Below are 19,831 nucleotides of genomic sequence, written 5' to 3'. Positions count from 1 at the left end.
GATAATGTGTCATCAAAGAGTAATTGTATTGCTCACCGGAACCAAAATATATTTTTAATTTTTGTCAACTCTGTGAAACAATACCAAAAAAAATTTGCAGCGGAAATATTATGCAAGTGGATTTTTTCTAGCCATTATTATGGTATCATCCCTCTTTGAATGTTGAAACTGATTTTTGTTGCGTCCTATATTGGATACATTCGTTCATGATGCTTGTGATTTCCATAGTAACTGAAATTTATTTATCTAGAGTTTTCTTACCTGTAGCTATCGCTGAATTCAATTTTGCTCCAAAATATAAACCTTATCTGATTGTTACTCAAATCCTAACTGGGGAACTAAAAACTTTGAAGAATTAATCAGAATTTCTTCATTAACTATTAAAAGAACTTTAAACTTTTCACTGCACGCAAAACAACACTGGAGCTTTCTGGAGCTGTCGGTTCCAAAGCATGCAAGGCTTACTTGGATTTGTTCCCTAAGTGAGGACGTCGACTTTTAGAACAAAAAAAGCTTGAAAAGTGCAATGCAAGCAGAAATATGAAACTACTGACAGTTTCGCGCCATAATAAAAAGCTAATTTTTTCTTTCTTCAATCAACATGACCTACCTACCAATTAAAATGTATTTTAATGAACGTGTCAGTGCGTATAGATGTGTCAGTGAATGGAATGAATGCTAAATCCTTTTTTTATTAGCTTTTTCCCCCCCAATTAAAGAGGATTCAGTTTTTTTTTCCTGTCGACTAGTCTTTTGATTGAACATTCTCTTACTTCCCCGCGATGGGGAAAGGTGGTTAAAATTTAAATTTTTCGTCCGAGCCAGCGAAAGACCGCACATTTGCCGCCAGCGCAAGCACCAACAGCGCCAGCAGTCCACCAGCATTGCTCCTGGTGCAGCTGGAGCCCGAGTTGAACCCGTGCGGCTGCAGCGGATGGGTGGAGAACTCCTTCACCTCGGTCCACTCGCTCAAGCCGGCAGCGTTTCGGGCTGCCACCCGGATGAGGTACTTAGTGTCCGGGATCAGATGTACCAGCAAGTACGTGACACCGTCCTCGACGTCGAAATCCCGCCGGTTAGCCCGGTCCCAGTTGTGGTGCTTTGCGTATTCCTCGGTCGGGATCAGCTCGAAGCGGTAACCGATGACGGTGGTGTGATCCGGATCGACGTCATGCGATTTCGTGGCCCCGACGTCGATGTCAAGCGTGTCCGAGTTGACGCCACGCAGTTGAAACTGGAAATTGAATTGATAAAATATTCCAATAACGATTTCATTCCAGCCGGTGAAAATATAACTTCGATTACCCTGCTAGGAGGATCCGGTTTGGTGCCCTCTCTGAGCTGGATATCCCGGGAGATGGTGCCCAGCTCGTTTTTAGCTTCGCACTTGTATTTGCCAAAAGCTGTACTGTTCTTGATCGTTATCTGTTGAAGGACGGGAAAGAAATAAGTGAATATGGAAATTTCAAACAGAGCTAGAGAATTTATTTTCTAAATTGCGGTGCAATAAAACGATAATATAATAAAATGTTGCAGGGAAAATATTCAAAAACCAATCACGAAAAGAGTAATTTATTTGAACAATCTAAATCACTAGACATGGTGAAATATTCCAATAATGTTTTGCCGACCTGATATTTAATTTTGCCTTTTTCAGTTCTTTAATGCCAGGCGTCAACTGTTTTAATCTCAATTAAAGATAGGACGAGAAAATGCATACAATAAACGTACAAAAAAACTTTCTCGAAACTCCCCCGCCGATTCCCCACCTTCCACAGGATGATGGAAAAGAAATTAAACTCAAATACACTCGCTTTTCGCGCTCGATTTACTTCCCCAGCTGAGCTGAGCGACACCACGGCATCAGAAAGCCGCGCGATGTGGAAACTTCTTTGCATACCATCAGCACAGGCGAGCAGGCAGACAGGGCAGGGTGGTGCAGCACTTACCTGCAGCAGGGAAACGTGCGGTCCGCTGTAGATGAGATGACTTTTATGGGTAAACTTTTTATTGTTAGCCGACCAGGTGAAGTTTGCCGGTGGTTCCGCCATCGCTTCGCACGTCAGATTCACCGAGCCGCCCACGTAGCCGTACGTTATGTTGGCCGATCCGTAGCCACGCCTCGGGAAGACCGGTTTGTCTGCAGTGGTGTTTGTAAAGCAATTAAATTGTCATTAGCCGCGTGCTGGGCGTTAACGTTAATTGGACGGGAGGAAGATCGGACATATCGATGGGTGAAACTTACGTTTGACGTTGAGCCGTATCGTTTTCTCCTGGAAGCTACTTCCGGCGGCGGAAACCTGAAACGCCTTGCACGTGTATTCGCCGCTGTCGGTTTTCGAGACACGCTTGATTAGCAGTCCGTCCGCCAGCATGGTGTACTTGCCGTTGGGAGCTAAACAGGGGAGAATCAACGAGGCGCAGAGTGAATAATTGAATTATTAATGCCACAGATGGACGACACAAATGATGGTGAGTAAACCTATTATCTTCGAGCAAAATTGAAGAGGATCGGCTTGGCTGCTACAACTTATGCTTTAATAACATGATTATTTGTAAGTAAGTTTTACGACCGTCAAGATGACAGTAAGTACCTTTTTCGATTCTTTGATAAAGACTATCTCGAAAATTTTGTTAATCTTTTAGGATAAGATACCAACGAGTCAGCATAACAATCATACTTTTGTAATTATTATAAAATGCGTGACTCGACATAAAGTTTTACTAATAGAATAATAAATTGCACTAAAGTTTATTCATTTCTAAGAAGCCATAAGAAAGTGGACTGAAATTTTTCAAAAAAAAAAAATAGATATTTTAGAAAGCCTAACGATTAATTATTAGTGGTTGACGCGCGGATAATACATTCATCCCAGAGGCCAATAAAAGGAATGGAACTTTACCAAGATTTATACTTATTGTCTATGCTGGCAAATAGCAATGGAAAAAAGCAATTGATTTAGACAAAAAGTCGTCTGATTTAACGGGAAACTAGCAGTCATTAACTTTTCGTCGGAAAGCCCTATTTCGGAAGCAGATCTTGGGCACAAAACAGAGGTTCTGTATTTAAAAATGTATTCACTGCATACTGCTTTCCAATCTGAACCAAGCGAATATATTTTTCTGAACAGAAAAAACTTCTTTTGAAATGTACAAAATCAATGACGACTCATTTCACCTTAATCGAAATCACTCTAAGCAATTATTGATTTATGTTAGGATTTCTACCAAACCAAATCTTTGAAGAATTAGTCAACGTTTTTCGACCGAGCAAAGCCGGAGTTATATTCATATTATGTCTTACTTATAACAAATTTCCAGTGCTCGGATGACCACTAAAAATTTACACGGATTCTCTGAGTCACAGATGCTGGTTTTTTACGTAGGAATATTATAAGACCGTCCTGCTGTTGGAATCCCCAGGTAGCCTTTAACTCGACGGTTGTTGTTATTAGTGAGGATTGGGATTCTCGGGATAATAAATGTTGAGATTCTCCTTGCTTGGTTTTATTCGTCTAGCCCAGTAGTGCCCAGGCATAGGCATGGTACGGGCCAAATCAGATCGTCGCATCAATGCCCCGGACCGCAATGACCTCTGACAATGTAAAATTTGTAGCAGCAAAAATCATTTTCTAGGAATTATCACAAAATTTAAACCGAACAGCATTCAGATTGACAATATGCACGAGGCATCACGACTAAACTTTGTGACCCCTGTGTCATCCAAAATATTACTCATAAGTCCACCATCCCTCAAATCAGTCCGCGTGCCGCAGGAACCATCATGAAGGGCCACAGTTTGATCATTACTGGTCTAACCTTTTGTACTTAGTTGTTTGCTGGAGCTCCGAATTCTTCTGTCTAGTGTCTTTACATCTTCGAGTAACACTCCCGGAACCGTCTTTTATCGACACGTCATAGCAGACCCGTACCTATCTAAACTGTCGTCCACTCGCGCCGTCGCTTTTCGTATGTGCGCAGATTTTCGCCGAATCTGGTACTCGGAAGTTGACTCAAGAAGTATTGGTATTCTCCAATAAATACCGAACTCGCGAAAATCCTTATTATTGATCGATTCAAAGAAACGAATGTTATTGAAACTTACCATTACAAGAACGGAGTATTCCGGTCCATAGTTGGTCCACTCTACTTCCGATGGTATGATCAGATTTACTCACGCGAGTTTCTACTGAAGCAAAGACATGCAGATTATCTTAGGAAATAGTCGGACGAAAGTTGCTTTGCTCGTTATCAATGGGCGTTTATAGCTTATATGACTCAAGATTTGGTAGGGCTTAACTGCTTCGATACTTGAAATAAAGCTTACTTACTTAATTTAGCAGCCGAGAGCCGGGGTGGCTCTTGCCGTATCAAGAATTCATCTCCATTGTAGTCGATACTGGGCTACTCGGCGCCAATTCGTTGCGCGTCTCGATACACGCAAGTTGGCTTCAACCTATCACGTTGGGCCCCTCTATTCCTGGTGCCGGTTGGGTTCTTGAAGAGAACGGATTTCACTGCACAGTCGTCCGGCATCCTTGCGACAAGGCCGGCTCACCGTAATCTCCCAACTTTCGCCAGGTGTGATTCATACGCCTCCGCCACTCTCTGGTTTCCGTTTGTACTCCGCCAAAATTAGTCCACAACACTTCTTCTTCTTCTTCAGCAGCATATAGCCGGGGTGGCTCGTGCTGTTTCAAGCACTCGTCTCCATTCAACTCGGTCTTGGGCCACTCGTCGCCAATTTCCTAGTCGTCTCAGAAGTCGCAAATCGCTTTCGACGTGGTCGAGCCATCGTGCACATTGGGCCCCCCTGTTCCTGGTGCCAGTGGGGTTGTTGAAGAGGACTATTTTCGTCGCACTGTCGTCCGGCATCCTTACGACGTGTCCGGCCCACCGTAGCCTGCACACTTTCGCTAGATGTACGATGGGAGTCTCCCCAAGCAGTGCCTGTAGCACGTGATTCATACGCCTCCGCCACTCTCCGCTTTCCGTTTGTACTCCGCCAAATATCGTCCGCAGCACTTTCCGCTCCAACACGGCAAGGGCGCGTATGTCCTCCGTAAGCAGCGTCACGGCTTCAAGTCCATAAAGAACTACCGGTCTAATAATGGTTTTGTACATTGTTAGCTTCGTGCGGCGGCGTATGCTTCCTGATCGTAGCGTTTTACGAAGGGCAAAGTAGGCCCGATTTCCCGCTTGGATGCGCCGCTGGATCTCCTTACTAGTGTTGTTGTCCGCGGTCACCAGCGATCCCAAATACACGAACTCCTCTACCACTTCTAGTTCGTCGCCGTCAACGGTTACCGTCCGTGGGAGGCGCGCATTTGTTTCCTTTGAGCCTCTTCCTTTCATGTGTTTGGTCTTCGACGCATTTATTTTTAGCCCAATTCTCCTAGACTCCGCTTTCAGTCTGGCGTAGATTGCCTCCGCCATCGCAAAGTTCCTGACAATGATATCGAAGTCATCTGCAAAGCCTAGAAGTTGGCTACTCTTGGTAAAAATCGTGCCTCTCGTATCGATGCCCGCTCGTCGGATCACCCCCTCAAGAGCGATGTTGGACAGCATGCAGGATAGACCGTCACCTTGTCTCAACCCTCGTCGCGTCTCGAAAGGACTCGAGAGTGTCCCAGAGATGCGTACGAAACACATCACTCGATTCAATGTAGCTCTGATCAGTCGCGTCAGTTTGTCCGGAAAACCGTATTCGTGCATTATCTGCCATAGCTTGTCTCGATCGACTGTATCGTATGCTGCTTTGAAATCAATAAAGATGTGATGCGTGGGCACGTTGTACTCCCGACATTTCTGCAAGATCTGTCGGATAGTAAAAATTTGATCCGGAGTTGCGCGAGCCCCCATGAAACCCGCCTGATAATTCCCCACGAAACCTTGTGCTATCGGTGACAGCCGGCGTAACAGGATCTGGGAGAGTACCTTGTAGGCGGCGTTTACCAGCGTAATACCACAATAGTTGCAGCAGTCTAGCCGATTACCCTTTTTGTAGATGGGACAAACCACTCCTTCCATCCATTCCTCCGGTAGCTTTTCCTCCTCCCAAATCCTCGAAATAACCCAGTGTAGAGCCTTTGCTGGCGTTTCTCCGCCATGTTTATAAAGCTCTGCCGGTAGGCGGTCCTTCCCAGCGGCTTTATTGGTCTTCAGCAGCCTGATTTCTCGTTTGACTTCTTGGAGATCAGGTGCTAGGACATCACTGTCTTCCATGGGCGCTCCTAGGTTAATTTCCGTTCCGCCTCCTTCTGCGACTTCTAGTCCACAACACCTTTCGTTCAAATACGGCAAGTGCACGTATGTCCTCCGTAAGCAAAGTTACTGTCTCAAGTCCGTAGAGGACTACCGGTCTGATTAGCGTTTTGTACATCGTCAGCTTTATGCGACGGCGTATGCTCCCAGATCGAAGCATCCTGCGAAAAACTATTGAAAGCTTCCGCTTTGTACCTGGCCGTGGTTCGAGAGTTATGTTTTGGAACTAAGACCACCGCTTTCAGAAGCCAATCATCAAGCAGCTTTTCACTTCTCGAATTAATGGAAAACTCCATTGTTCACACGTTCGATGTAGGCCGAACGAGTAAGTCTACCTACTACAGTAAATCCCAAGTAACACACAAAACAAGTTCTTTAAAGAAAGTAGTCGTTTAAGAGTACTATAAACGTACTTTGAAAACATGTGTCGTTATTATTAAGGTTTTGAGATGTTTTGTGATAACATGAATTTATTTGACAGCTCATATCAAATGAATAATGTTTGTTTTTGTCAACATGTCAACACAAAGTTTTTATTATATCTCCATTACTAAATCTCAACTACTGGAGGAACAAGTTGTACCTTATGCTATAATAACGTTTTAAAATGGGATGAAATAACCTGATACATACTTCTTTCAATTGTTATTTGATTAGACTTCAATTTTTTGCGCTTTTCTGGTAATAGAGAAGTTCTGATGTATGTAATGTTATACTATTCTATAACAAGCTGTGTTGCTTGGGATGTTCTAAGTTAATAAATGCAAACGTAAAAAGGCCTCAATACCGACTGTTCTAACAACCTCGTCAACAGCGCTCATTGAACGGATACGGTGTCTGTCTCGAAGTTGTCGGCCTCTGTTAGATTCTCCGCTGAATATTGTTTTAGCTGGTCTTCAACCCGGCATCCTTGCGACGTGACCAGCCCACTGTAGCCTGTCGTGTTTGAGTTGGTTCTCATTATCCGCATTAACTGAGCAAATACACACTTAATAAACTCGGTAAAATTTACCGAAATTTCAACAACTAAAAATAATGATTATGCAGATCGACGTTTACGGATCTTTATTAACGCATAGAATCATAACATTTTTTACCGAACATTCAGCTGTTGAGATAAAATTTTGCCGAATTCGATGTTTTTTTAAGAATGTATATTTCATAATTCATGCCCCTGAGTCACACTCCTTCTTCTAATTTGCCGCCGAAGATTGATCGCAGGATCCTACGCTCAAAGAACGTCAAGAGCATATCGGTCGCTGTCCTACGCCGTGCATTTTGTTACTGGTAGAATTTATGATAGATCCTATCCTCGCAGCTTCCTCTCTAAGATGCGTTTGCACCTTGTTCACAATTCCGTTAACACCGAGGATATCGATGTCATCCGCGAACCTGAGGAGCATCTGAGATTTCGTGATGATGGTATCTTCGAATAGCACCTCTTCTAATGCATAGTTGAACAACAAATTTGCTAGTCCGTCACCTTGCTTTAAACAAGCTTACAGCACAAACGAATCGCTATTCTGACGCTTAATTTTGGGGACATCAAGGGTAGCACGTATCAGCCTAATCAATTTTTGTCGATAAACCATGTTCAAGCATAATCCGCTGCAGCTTATTTCGTTTAACTGAATCATACACTGCCTTAAAGTCTGTAAATAAAGCTTACCAGTTTAGTTCCCGGGACCTATAGAGGATTTGTCGCAAGGTGAACATTTGATCCGAGGTCTCAAGCAGTGCTTTTAGTTGCATAAACTTGTTTATAACCAGAATTAGTGGCAAGAAGCACTGATATGTGCTTATTGACTATACGCGATTGACCTTTGGCAGTCTGTGGTCGGTTCCACTGGTCATACTCGAGTGTGATCGCAATTAGTTGCTGAGTAGAAGTTTGTTTCTCCTAGCGATGTAACGCTCATATGTACTTTTCGTATAGGACTTTCTCAAGTAACTTTCCTCCTAGAGAGGAGTGGTTGTCAGACTACATTGAAAGGAACATTTCTGACTATGCTGTCTGTTATACCGATGGTTCCTTGTTTTATCGTGGATGCTGGTGTTTACTGCCGTGAGCTGGAACTTGAGGAATCCTATTCGTTGGGTACTTACTGTACCGTTTTGCAAGCAGTAATTGCCTGCCACACTCAATTAGAAGAACTAAGCAGTCTGAATGCCGTTCATATGGTTTGGGTTCCTGGCCATTCTGGTATAACCGGAAATGAATTGGCTGATGAACTAGAAAGATCTGGAGTAGAAAAGTTTCTGGTCCAGAACCTGCTTTGCTAATTGCGCCATGTTGGATGAAACAAAAGATTCAATCTTGGTTTTAATCTGAACATTAACGTCATTGGAAAAATCTTGAAACTTGTCGTTAAATGAAAAATTTCATTGTTAAGGCATGTGAGAAGGCGGTGAAATTTCTTTTCCAACACTCTACGGTAAATTGCAATGTTCTTGTCAGATCACTGACTGGTCACTGCAGACTTAATTATTATATCAGTGTGATTTATGTGAATTCTACTACGGTACACCATATCACGTAATTTGCAACTGCCATACAGTAGCACAATTACGTCATGAGATCATTGGATCCTACATCTTAAATGAGTCGGATATCAGGAAACTACAATTCCGAGACATTTTGATGTTTCTTAAGCTATCTCTTCAAAGTTTAGGTGTTCCTATGAACTATAACACAGTTTTCTAAAACATAGCCTGCTATATACTAAAAATAGCGTCCGTGTGGCGACACCTTTACTGAAAGCGGTATAGAACTATAGGTTCTTATTTATCACAAGTTTTCCCCCCCAGGGGTGTACAAGTGATAAGTTAACTACCAAGGATTGCAGTATCCTTTCGGGGGTACAAAAATCACTTGGTATATATGTGTTTGTGTTTGTTCCAAATTCTTCATCCACCCCTTCCTATTCCTTCATGGGTAAGATGGGCAAGGCACAAATCTTCCACATGATTGTGAGGAATGCGCTGCTCGAGCCAAAGTTGCTGATAACTGATAGAATCAGTCATGTATCGGTTGCCACAACTACTTTGTAACAAGTGTGTTAGTAGGGGTGGAGTGTTTCTCTCGAAAACCGTACAGTATTCGCCAACAAAGCTTTCCTGTAACGGCCTCAGTCTATGAAGCAGGATGCGGGAGAGAATTTTATATGGAGAGTAAATGCCTCGATAACTGCTGCATTCGAATCGATGGTCCTTTAAGTAAATAGGGCGTATGAGACCTTCCAACCAGTTCGCAGGTATTTCATTCTCAGTTTATATCTTTAGTATAACTTGATGGATTGCACAATACAGCCGTTCGCACTCGACTTTCAAAAGTTCGGCGAGGATGCCGTCCTTTTCAATTGCTTTTCCGTTTATCAGTTTTCTAGTTGCATTTTGGTAGATCCACAGCTCGTGTATCAACCTCAATCGTTATCCTGTTTCCATGTCCATGTACATCGGAATGCTGTTTTGAACGCCTTCAATACTTCCGGTAATCAGATTCCCCTCCTTGACGCTGCACATAACAGCAGTTGGCACGGTCCGGTTCCTTATTCCGTTGTTCGTTTTAATGAAGCTTCTCATATCGTGATCGTTAGTCACTCGCTGGCAGTCTGCGTTGAACCACTTACTGGAAGTGGCTACAGCAATTCTTACGCTGTAGTACCGATCGCATCGTGGATGTGCTTCCACTGCTCGTTTAAGTTCTCTCTAACTTGTTCACCTAGCTGGTCAACAGTTTTCCGAGAATACTCTGTAGCAACTCTTGATACTTGATACTTTCGTAGTAGTTAAAATACTACTCTGGAACTGAAACAAATATTATCATATGTCTGGTAAATACGGTGGGTGAAATAAAACTTCCAATCTGTGCCTTTTCAGATGATTTCTTACCACTTTTGCAATATTGGGTGTGGCATTGCCGTGGATCAAACTATCTAGTCAATCGTCAATTGTCAATCGCCATAGCTTTTACCTATCGCCAGGACAGGTACTCGTCTACAGCCCGAGTGTCGTTAACTAAGCCGCGTTGCCATGAGCCTCTGGGTCTGCCTTTTCTACGCTGTCCTTGTGGATTCCCGTCGAGTCCTTTTCTGCAAATCTTGTTCACTCCTTTCCTCAAAGTGTGTCCGATTCACTTTCACCTACGTTTACGAATTCTTTATGATGACATCGACGACGGAGTTCCTCTTTGGATATCCAGTTGTCAGTTGTTCAACTCAAATGGCGCATTCCCACGCTCTTGACCCACATTCCTTATTTTTTCGAGTATTTCAAGGACGTTTTTCAACCGTCAATAATTTAACTTCAAGCGACTTGGACAATTCTGGAAATATTTGGCTTTTGTCCAGCCATGTCTTCAATTCTTTACCATCGAACTGAACTGTCCCAAATCGAATTGGGAAACATGATAGTTTATTCCTTTCAATTATTAAATTTGATATGTTGATAGATGGGATATTTCAGTATCAACTTTCAGTATTATTACTCAGTTTCAAAGTAGCTAATAAATAACATAATCAAAAGGAAATGCCAGAAAATTACTATTGGCATCCCCCCAGCCAGCCATGATTAAAACGCATTCCCCTACACCATCACCATTTAGAGACTGATAGAACGTGCAGCGCCTGCCAACGAGATACAATTTCATCGCCTGCTATTAGGGAGCGGCGGAAAAACAATCAATTACTCATGCTGTTGTTTTTCGTTTCAGTTTCTGGCTCTAGCTTTCTTTTTCCTTCCAACTCTCTCTCTCTCTCTCCTTCTTTCTCTCCCTGGAGGCTACTCGAAAAAAAAACCGCTTCCTTCGATCGCATCATGGCAATCGTCCCGCGGGAAATGGGGGCACACCGAAAACTTCCAACCAAAGTTCCACATCAAATCTTCAAAACGTCCTCCATTTTTAGTAGCTGCAACCGGTGCAGTACTGTGCAGTGCAGTGCAGTGGCAGCATACGGTAGCAGCTAGTCGAATGCCAAAAGCTCGGAAGCAGAAAAAGTTGTTTTCCGATGTTTCCAAAAGCACTTTGTAATATTCTGCAACACTCTCGTGCTGGCGTTTGCAAATGCATTTTGTCTGTCGTTCATTACTCAACTCACCGCACACTCCGTCGGCAGTTATCCTTTACCGGATTTCGGTTACCTTTGGCATGCGGTGAAAGGTTATAAAATCAATTTCGAATTCAATTTTTTCGAACAATGGAACTAAATTATTACGCTATTATTTAAAATTTCGGTATTCACTTTGAGTGAAAAATTAAATTTACTTCAAAAAAGGACTTTATTACCCTACCAGCGGGATTGGGCCAGATTTTCCCTGCGATTTGAATCCGACTAGAATTCGAGCAAGTAAGGCAAAAAACACATCACGAGCTACATTTTCACTCAACTCATAACGAGAGTGCTTTGCGAATGTGAGTTTTTATCCTGTCAGTTGGGAAATCAAGTTCCGACATTTTTTTTTCTACAGCTGCCTGAATATGTAGAGGCTTTTCAACTTTCGTTTCGTTACATACATTAAGACTTTGATTCGAAAGTCTACCCCGTTTGTATGAAAATTCCTGAAGCATCGTGCATACTGCCTGCTAGCTATCGTAGGTAGATTGGGACTTGCTCCTGTTGAATGATTTTTATTTTAGCTACTGCTACTACTCACGAAACAATGGCTGCCCGTTGAAATACCAGGACACCGTCGGCTCCGGATGGCCTCGCACTTCGCACCGGATGGTGGCGTCCTTATCTTCCACCGCCGTTTGCACGGTTCTCGTGTCTCGAAACGATATTGCCTCTGTCGAGAAAAAAAAAGACAATGAATATTTTCGCTCTCCCCCACGGGAGCTGACGAACTTTTGAACCTTGCCACTTACCGTTAACTATCATTTTGAAGGACTTCCGCCGTGCGGTTCCACTGCCATCGTCCGCTTCGCACGTCCAGTTGCCCTGATCGGCACGGATAATCGACTCGAAGATAAGCGTCAGCGACCCGCCTAGCTCCTCGATGTGCACCCGGCCTTTGGTGTCGGTAACGACGGCGTTTTTCGGATTGCGCCACTTAAGCTTGACGTCCGCATTCGAGAAGCGGCAGCTCACCATCCGCGACTGGTTCACGAAGTGGGCTATCTCCTCGTCCGGTATGAGCGACAGTGCCGGCGGAGAGTGATGTGCCACAGGCGCACCGGACGCACTATCGGTCGGTTTCCCGCTGTCCGGGGTGTGATTGCCATAGATAGAGGACACTGCGAATAGCAAACAGGAACAGAGAAAAAAAAAGAAACAGATAACTCAATGAATATTTTCCCGAAAAGTTTTTATTTACGATTCCGTTGGTGCCGATAAACTTTTGCGAGGATAACGCTATTGGTTCGTTCGTTGGATTACGTTTCTGTTTCTCCTACGTCAATTAAATTTCCACCGAGCGATAAACTGAATATCATTTTTTATTTATTTGTCAGTTGGGGGCAAATATTTGCGTTAAACAATTGATATGTTCGATTTGAGAAATAAAAACTTCAACGTATGATTTTTATCAGACATCTGCTTCGGCACTTCCGTTCTGAACAGTATCATTTCAAAAGTGCTTACGCAAATCAGGATAATAAAGAGTCGTTTGATAAGCCCAATGTATAGCGAAAGCCCGTAGAATAGGTCGTGGTTGCCGCAACTGCTTGTCTGGCTAAAGCTTTCGCCTTAGAAACCAACACAGGGACAATGACCCGAGTAACAACAGTAAGCGAGAGAGTAGAATCCCTTTATTCTTGCGACTTTCCATTCGCAAGGCGTGTGACACTTACGTAATTCAGCACTTTTCGATTCAAAGGAACGGTTATTGTTCTCGGCGATGATAGTGAATAAAGATGAAGGATGCAGGTGACGCTTTAGCTACCCAAGTGACTGATGCTTATCCTGCGAGGGAGTCAACTACTGTCTTTTGGATCTCTGCCCTCCGGTAGAGGAGGAATTGGAGCACACTAGAAGAAATCATCTGCAGACAATAAACTGCTTCAGTTTATTGCAGAAGAATGGATCGCACAGAACAAAAGCCTGTCATTATTTTTGCCACAGTTTATCGCATTCGTTACAGTCAGTCATCCGGCCAGGAGCAGCAGCTGTTGGTACCGTTCTCAGTCGACTACACCGGAATTAAGAAAGCACTTGTTTGTTTGCTGACTTACTCTCAACAGATGATAAATTTCCCCCATACTTCTATCGCAATTTGGATTAAAACAACTTGATAATAGGAATGGGAAATCCAACTTTTTTCAAGTGGTAATCTTAAACCAAAATTGCAAACATTCGTCTTGGTAAACTGATAACATTCACTTACTTTATGAGAATAATTTCATGCAAATGTATGCCGTAACTACGCTTGAGATTGTCGATATGAAAGATCTAATTTTGCACCACTTTTTCTAAGATTTTAACAATCATACATCTAATGCTCCGTCCCTGTCTTCCAACGCCTCAATCGTTGCTGGTTTATCCATATATAACCCTATGAACAGTAATTTATAGATGTCAATTTACTGGTCCAAAACGAGAGATCAATTTCTTATCTCTATGGATGTAGCGACGGGACCCCTCTTATCAAAAGAAAATTTGTTCTACACATTCAAGCTTGAAATTTAACAGCCAGTTGTTTAGAGAACAGAAGAATTTTCGGGGTACGGGTGGTTCGTTCTGTTTTAAGTTCCATTCAACTCGATCTTGGGTTACTCGTCGCCCGTTTCTCAGACTTCTCTGTGGTCTTTCTTGTAAAGTGGAGGAGTGTTTGGTGAGAAGAACGATAAACTGAACGAAACTGGGAAATTTTGATATAAGGCTAAAAATATACTACGTCGTTCAATAGCAGGTGGGACTCCAATCCACACGCTTTCGGTTGGTACCCGAGTGTTTTGGCAATTAAACTACAATCGCACTTTTCTATTATATAGTCTCATATCTTTTTTTTATTGGGGCATATATTCGATTACATAAAATACTTAAGAGTAACTATCCCTGACTTTTCCAGAGTTTTCCAGGGTTTTCCAGGTGTATTTCAAATAAATCTAGATGTAAAATATCTCGTTAATTTCTCTTTTCAAAGTGTTTATTAGAATAAATTGGTTGTTAATTCTTTGATTGCTATTTCTTAACTAGTTGAACCCGAATCTTACGATCCGGAAAATATAAATGTCCATTGGTTAGTGTTTGTGAAGATGTTTAATCTTTGTATTAGTTCTTTGAGTTCTTATATTGCATAATATAGCTCTAAGATGTTGTACAAAAAAGAGTCACCGCCGGAAACTGGAACAAACAGTTTTTATGGTCATATTGGTTTTCACTTAACTAAATAAAAACATTATCTCCACTGTGCTGATTCTATAGGCGGACAATATGGCTCTTTTGCGTGAGTGGCTCTGAACCGTCTATTGTCTGCCGCAGGGATGGTTCGATCACTTTGACTCAATTTTGATTCATTTGACAGTAGCGTCCTAACCGAGCAAAACTTGACAAATTGATGTATGGGACATTTGTAGATAATAACTAGATCTACAATTTTGCTGAATAAAGTGTTGCTGTATCTTTTATAGTTACGGTGCTACAATGCTAGTACCTCATTAGTAACTAAATGAACGTTCATTTAGTTACTAAAGAGGTACTAGCATTGTAGTGCCGTAACTACAAAAGATACAGCAACACTTTATTTAGCAAAATTGTAGATCTAGTTATTATCTACAAATGTCCCATACATTAAATTGACAAATTTTGCTCGGCTGAGACGGTAGTGTCAAATGAATCAAAATTGAGTCAAAGTGATCGAACCATCCCTGGTCTGCCGCAAACCGATTCATATGGTCGGTGTCAAAATTCTGACTTCGAAAAAACGCATTCAACGTTTGCTGCTTTCTAACTCTGGCTGTTTGCAACATTTATGTAGTCTAATAAGAGTAAAATGTTGCTAAGAAAATTCTTGATCGTTTGCTATCATTGACTCATTTTTTTTAATTTTGCGACTTGGTCCGATCTGATTTAACACCGATCATATGTTATCGCGACAAGCAATCGAGTCAAACAGTTGGGTCGAGCAATCGAGTCGAACAGTCAAGTTGAGCAGTCAAATCGAGCAGTCTAGTCGAGCAGTTAAATCAAGCTGTTCAGTCAAGCAGTCCGGTCGAGCAGTTGAGTCTAGCAGTCGAATCGAGTAGTTGAATGAAGTGGTCGAGTCGAGCAGTCAAGTCGACCAGTTAAGTCGATCGGTCCAGTCCAGCAGTTTAATCGAGCAGTTAAGTCGAGTAGTCTAATCGAGCACTTGAGCCGAGCAGTCGAATCGAATGGTCAAGCCGCCGGTCAGGCGGTAAAGTCGAAAAGATGAGTCGAGCAGTTCATTTGAGCAGTAGAGTTGAGTAGTCCAGTCGAGCAGTTAAGTCGAGTAGTCCGGTTGCTCGAGCTTCAGCTAAGTCGAGCAGTTGAGTCGAGTAGTCCAGTCGAGTAGTTAAGTCGAGCTGTCGAATCAAACAGTTAAGACAAGCAGTTGAGTCGAGCAGTCGGGTTGAGTGGCTAAGTCGAGCTGGTAAATCAAGCTGTCAGTTGAGTCGAGCAATCAAACCGAGTAGTCTAGTCGAGCAGTTGAATCGAGCAATCGGGTTGAGCAGTTGAGTCGAGCAGCCGATTCGAATAGTCCAATCGAGTAGTTGAGTCAAGCAGTTCATTCGAGCAGTCGAGTCGAACAATTGAGTCGAGTATTCCAGTCGAGCAGTGGAATCAAGCAGTTGGATCGAGCATCGAATCGAACAGTTGAGTCGAGTAGTCTAATCGAGCAGTCTAGTCGAGCAGATGAATCATGCTGTCCAGTCAAGCAGCCCAGTCGAGCAGTAGAATCGAACAGTCCAGTCGAGCAGTTCAATCGTGCAATTAAATCGAGCAACCGGGTCGAGTAGTAAGTCAAGCAAATATGTCAAGAAGTCGAATCGAGTAGTTAAGTCGAGTAGTTCACTCGAGCAGTTAAATCGAGCTGTTCAGTCAAGCAGTCAAGTCGATCTGGTCATTCAAGCAGTTGAGTTGAGCAGTCGAATCGAACAGTTCAGTCGAGCAGTTCAGTTAAGCAGTACAGCCGAGCAATCAAATCGACCAATCTAATCGACCAGTCCAGTCGAGCAGTCTAGTCAACCAGTTGAGTAATCGAGCAGACCAGCAGCCGACCAGTGACGAAAGGATGATGTCCCGTCAGGGTGTTTAGTTTAGTTACCGATAAGCCTCTTATGACTGCGTGTCAGAGACCTGGTTTTCGGTACAGACATAAGCCTCTTATATAAATAGATAGAAGATAGGTAGATGAATTCATTTTTCCTTTTCAATTCATAATCATCTTTTTATGCGACGATGAATTGAGCAACGCCATTTCGTTCTATTGTTTGGATCTAGACCTTCCGTTTTTATTTGATCTACGTAACTACGGGTTTGTGATTCTATCGAATCTATGCTCCTAGTCGAGTTTCAAATATATGACTGATTTTAAGGTTGAAATGGGCTATCCTCCGAAAATGAATTAACCATAGGTTTTCAATAGTGATCGACATCAAAATAAAAATTAAAGTCCGGGTTCCGGCACAAGTGGGTCGTAGCGAATTTCCAAAGGCTAATTTTAATTTTGCTTGATTCGTTCTCGTTTCGGTTACAGTCCAATTTCGGCCCGGAAGTCTGGAATTATCTAGATGTAAAATTTCCTTGTTTTACATGTTGAGCTTTTTCTAAATGTTAACTCCCATGACCCAATGAATACTTATTCTCGAAGCATAGAAGAGTGTTTTAAGAATGTTGCTAAATTGGCCGCAGAAAAAAAAAAACATAAAAATTATCGTTTCAACAATAGTCCTGCACAGACTAAATATATGCGTTTTGCGTGTCAACATCCACCAACCTAGTACGGAGTTTTGATGTCACTTTCCATGATGTCAATATCGAAGAATCCAGAGAATATTGATAATGATCAATTAGGTAGTGAGCTCTTTTCTGTAAAAGTAAAATCTAGCAAATCGGTTCAACCGTTATTGAGAAACGTGGTTTTTTTATAAAGCCGGTCAGTAGCACATTCGTGAAATTCTAAATTTCGAAACTCTGTGAAATTTGTATACAACAGATTGATTGCACGTGAGTAAAAAGAGCGTGCCATCTTCCATTTCATTTAGGCACACGCGAAGGCATTGAATAAAAATGTGCCTGCTGCTTGAAATGAATGTTATCCTTGCGAAACCATAGCTTTTCTGGTATATTTTCCTCCCGTGCCAAAAATCCCTGACTACAAATGAAATTCCCTGACATTCCCTGACTTTTCCAGGTTGAAACGAATTTCCCTGACATTTCCAGGTTTTTCTTGATTTTCCAGGTAATCAACACCCTGAGAAGGGATTAAAACCTACATGTAAGAAAAAAAGAAAAAATATAATCTAAAATCTAACCTAGCTAACTTATGATCTATAAAGAGATCTAATCTTCGCAATAGAGGATTGCAACAATTTGTGTCGGAAATTTGAAATAACTTTGTTTGACATAGTTTCTAGGGTTTCAACACCAGTTAGTCTATGTAATTCTAGTGTACTAAACCAAAGAGAACGCTTCAAAATCTTATTCTGAATCCTCTCAAAATTCTTCTTCCTTGTAATACAACAACTTGACCGAATCGGAACGGCTTATAACATTGCCGGTCTAAAAATTTGTTTGTAAATCAATAGTTTATTTTTCAGACAAAGTCTAGAACTTCTGTTTATGAGAGGATATAAACAACTCATATATTTATAATATTAGTAATATTTATTTAAACATAAAAAAAGTTGTTTCAGACCTGGTTGAGCCATCTCGCACGTTAAGGGGGGACCCTACTCTGGAAAGTCGGAAAAATCGTATTTCAAAGTTTTGCATTTTCGAGACGCTTATACCTTCAGGAATGTTGTGCCAAAAGGATTTTTTGATATCAAGTCTCGTTGAAAACTTGTGGAAAACGTTGTATTGTGGAGTCACCTCAAGGGAAGTCCATTGCTGTTCGAAATTTTGAATGCGTTATCCCCGAAACCATGTTTCTTTAGCTGGCGGTACGTGTATTTCAGAATCTAGTGAACCGATTTTGCTGAAATTTTTTTTCGGAATTCGGGAACCTCACGCTACCTATTGTTGAGTAAGGATACGAAAATTTTTTATAGGTTCTATAGTTTTCGAGTTATATTTTTTGCAGGTCCTGTAGTTTTCGAGTTATATTTTTATCAAAAAAAGAGATAACAAATTGAACCCTTTCTAAAAGTAAGTCTAGACTGATTAGCTTAGCTTAGCTTAGATAGACTGCCCGCGTGCGTCGTATTTGGGCCTGAATTCGATTCGATGAATATTATGCTTTGGACAAATATTTCTGTAAGTAAAACATAAACTAGTCCCACGCGAATCCACTGTTTGGACAGAAAACATTGCATCCGTCTTGTTAGATGAGGTTTACGATTTATCACGATAAATGAAGTTAGCTTCCGCACAGTCCCTGCGCACTGGATCATTTTGATTTCATTTAATATTTAAGATAAGGATATCAAAGCGATCGTTTACGAACCGTTATATTAAAATCTTTACAGCCCCGTGAATTTCCCGTTTCATTACCAATATCCTGCATTCGGCTCAGGGTCAAATATTGTTGCAAATTCCGATACATAGTACTATTCAAAACTGCTGTCTTGAATTAAGCAGTTTTAAGCTTAATTGCCACGGTTTCGAAAAAATGATTTTGTCAAAACTTTTGCAATGAACGAGACATGAAAGCAAGCGATGCTGATCCTTTGCAATAAAATACTCGGGACCTGAATACCTCAGCACCAGTAACGAACACTGAGAACAATAATTTGCTTTATGAATGATTAAGTTAAGAACATTGATCACTGCGAAACAATTTTAAATTGAACATCAGGCTTAAAATTGAGCAGACTGTCAATGCGAACAGCATCCAAAGCAAAATCCGTTGGAATATTCAAAGCATACAAGCTTAATGTGTTGTTATTCTGCAATAAAAATATTTATGAATAGAACCCAAGCTGTATATCATAATCCGACAGCCCTGTGTTTGCCCTAATCGTTCTCAACACCTTTAAATGCAGTTTCTGATGGAAAATTTCAGGGTAAAGGTCAGAAAGGTTAGAATTTTCTGAGCAAATAGGAGAATTAACTGTGCCACTGGGCAAGGCTATCCATACCCAAAAACTTTAATATACAAATTTTCGCTTATTCCACTCAGTAAAGCTAAAAACGGCCTTCCCCAACTCTCCGTAACCAGAAAGCTTTATATAAGTTTTTTACGGTCGATTCAGTAGAGAACAAACAAATAGACAGACATACATTCTCTTTTATATGTATGGGTTCATTCAATTCATTACCAATGGGGAGTAAAAATTACATTTTTAGTAATTGTTTCTGAATAATTGATATAAAAAGACGAAATATCACGAAGACAAAAGTTATCAAAAGGACAAATGAAAAGTAAATCGTTGACCAAGCAGTGTTTTCTCATGGGGTCTTTTGTAGAGTTTGATGAGTAAAAAGTTTTACCACGTCAAATTGAAATT

At 41.6% G+C, this 19,831-nt stretch overlaps 1 protein-coding gene across 1 annotated transcript in view; it reads right to left on the bottom strand.

Moving 5' to 3' along the window:
* Positions 1–612: 612 nt before the first annotated feature.
* Positions 613–19,831, bottom strand: part of LOC128743397 (hemicentin-1) — a 34,125-nt gene continuing 14,906 nt past the window's right edge. Inside the window, exons 2-7 of the mRNA XM_053839962.1 lie at positions 12,128–12,496; positions 11,917–12,048; positions 2,246–2,395; positions 1,950–2,140; positions 1,306–1,425; positions 613–1,234 (exon numbers count right to left, since the gene is read on the bottom strand). Of these exons, the coding sequence (XP_053695937.1) occupies positions 797–1,234; positions 1,306–1,425; positions 1,950–2,140; positions 2,246–2,395; positions 11,917–12,048; positions 12,128–12,496 (1,400 nt within the window). The 3' untranslated portion in view covers positions 613–796. The remainder of the gene's footprint in view (positions 1,235–1,305; positions 1,426–1,949; positions 2,141–2,245; positions 2,396–11,916; positions 12,049–12,127; positions 12,497–19,831) is intronic.

Source organism: Sabethes cyaneus, chromosome 3, assembly GCF_943734655.1.
Source record: "Sabethes cyaneus chromosome 3, idSabCyanKW18_F2, whole genome shotgun sequence".
Classification (NCBI taxonomy): domain Eukaryota; kingdom Metazoa; phylum Arthropoda; class Insecta; order Diptera; family Culicidae; genus Sabethes; species Sabethes cyaneus.
This window is presented reverse-complemented; position numbering and strand designations above follow the sequence as displayed.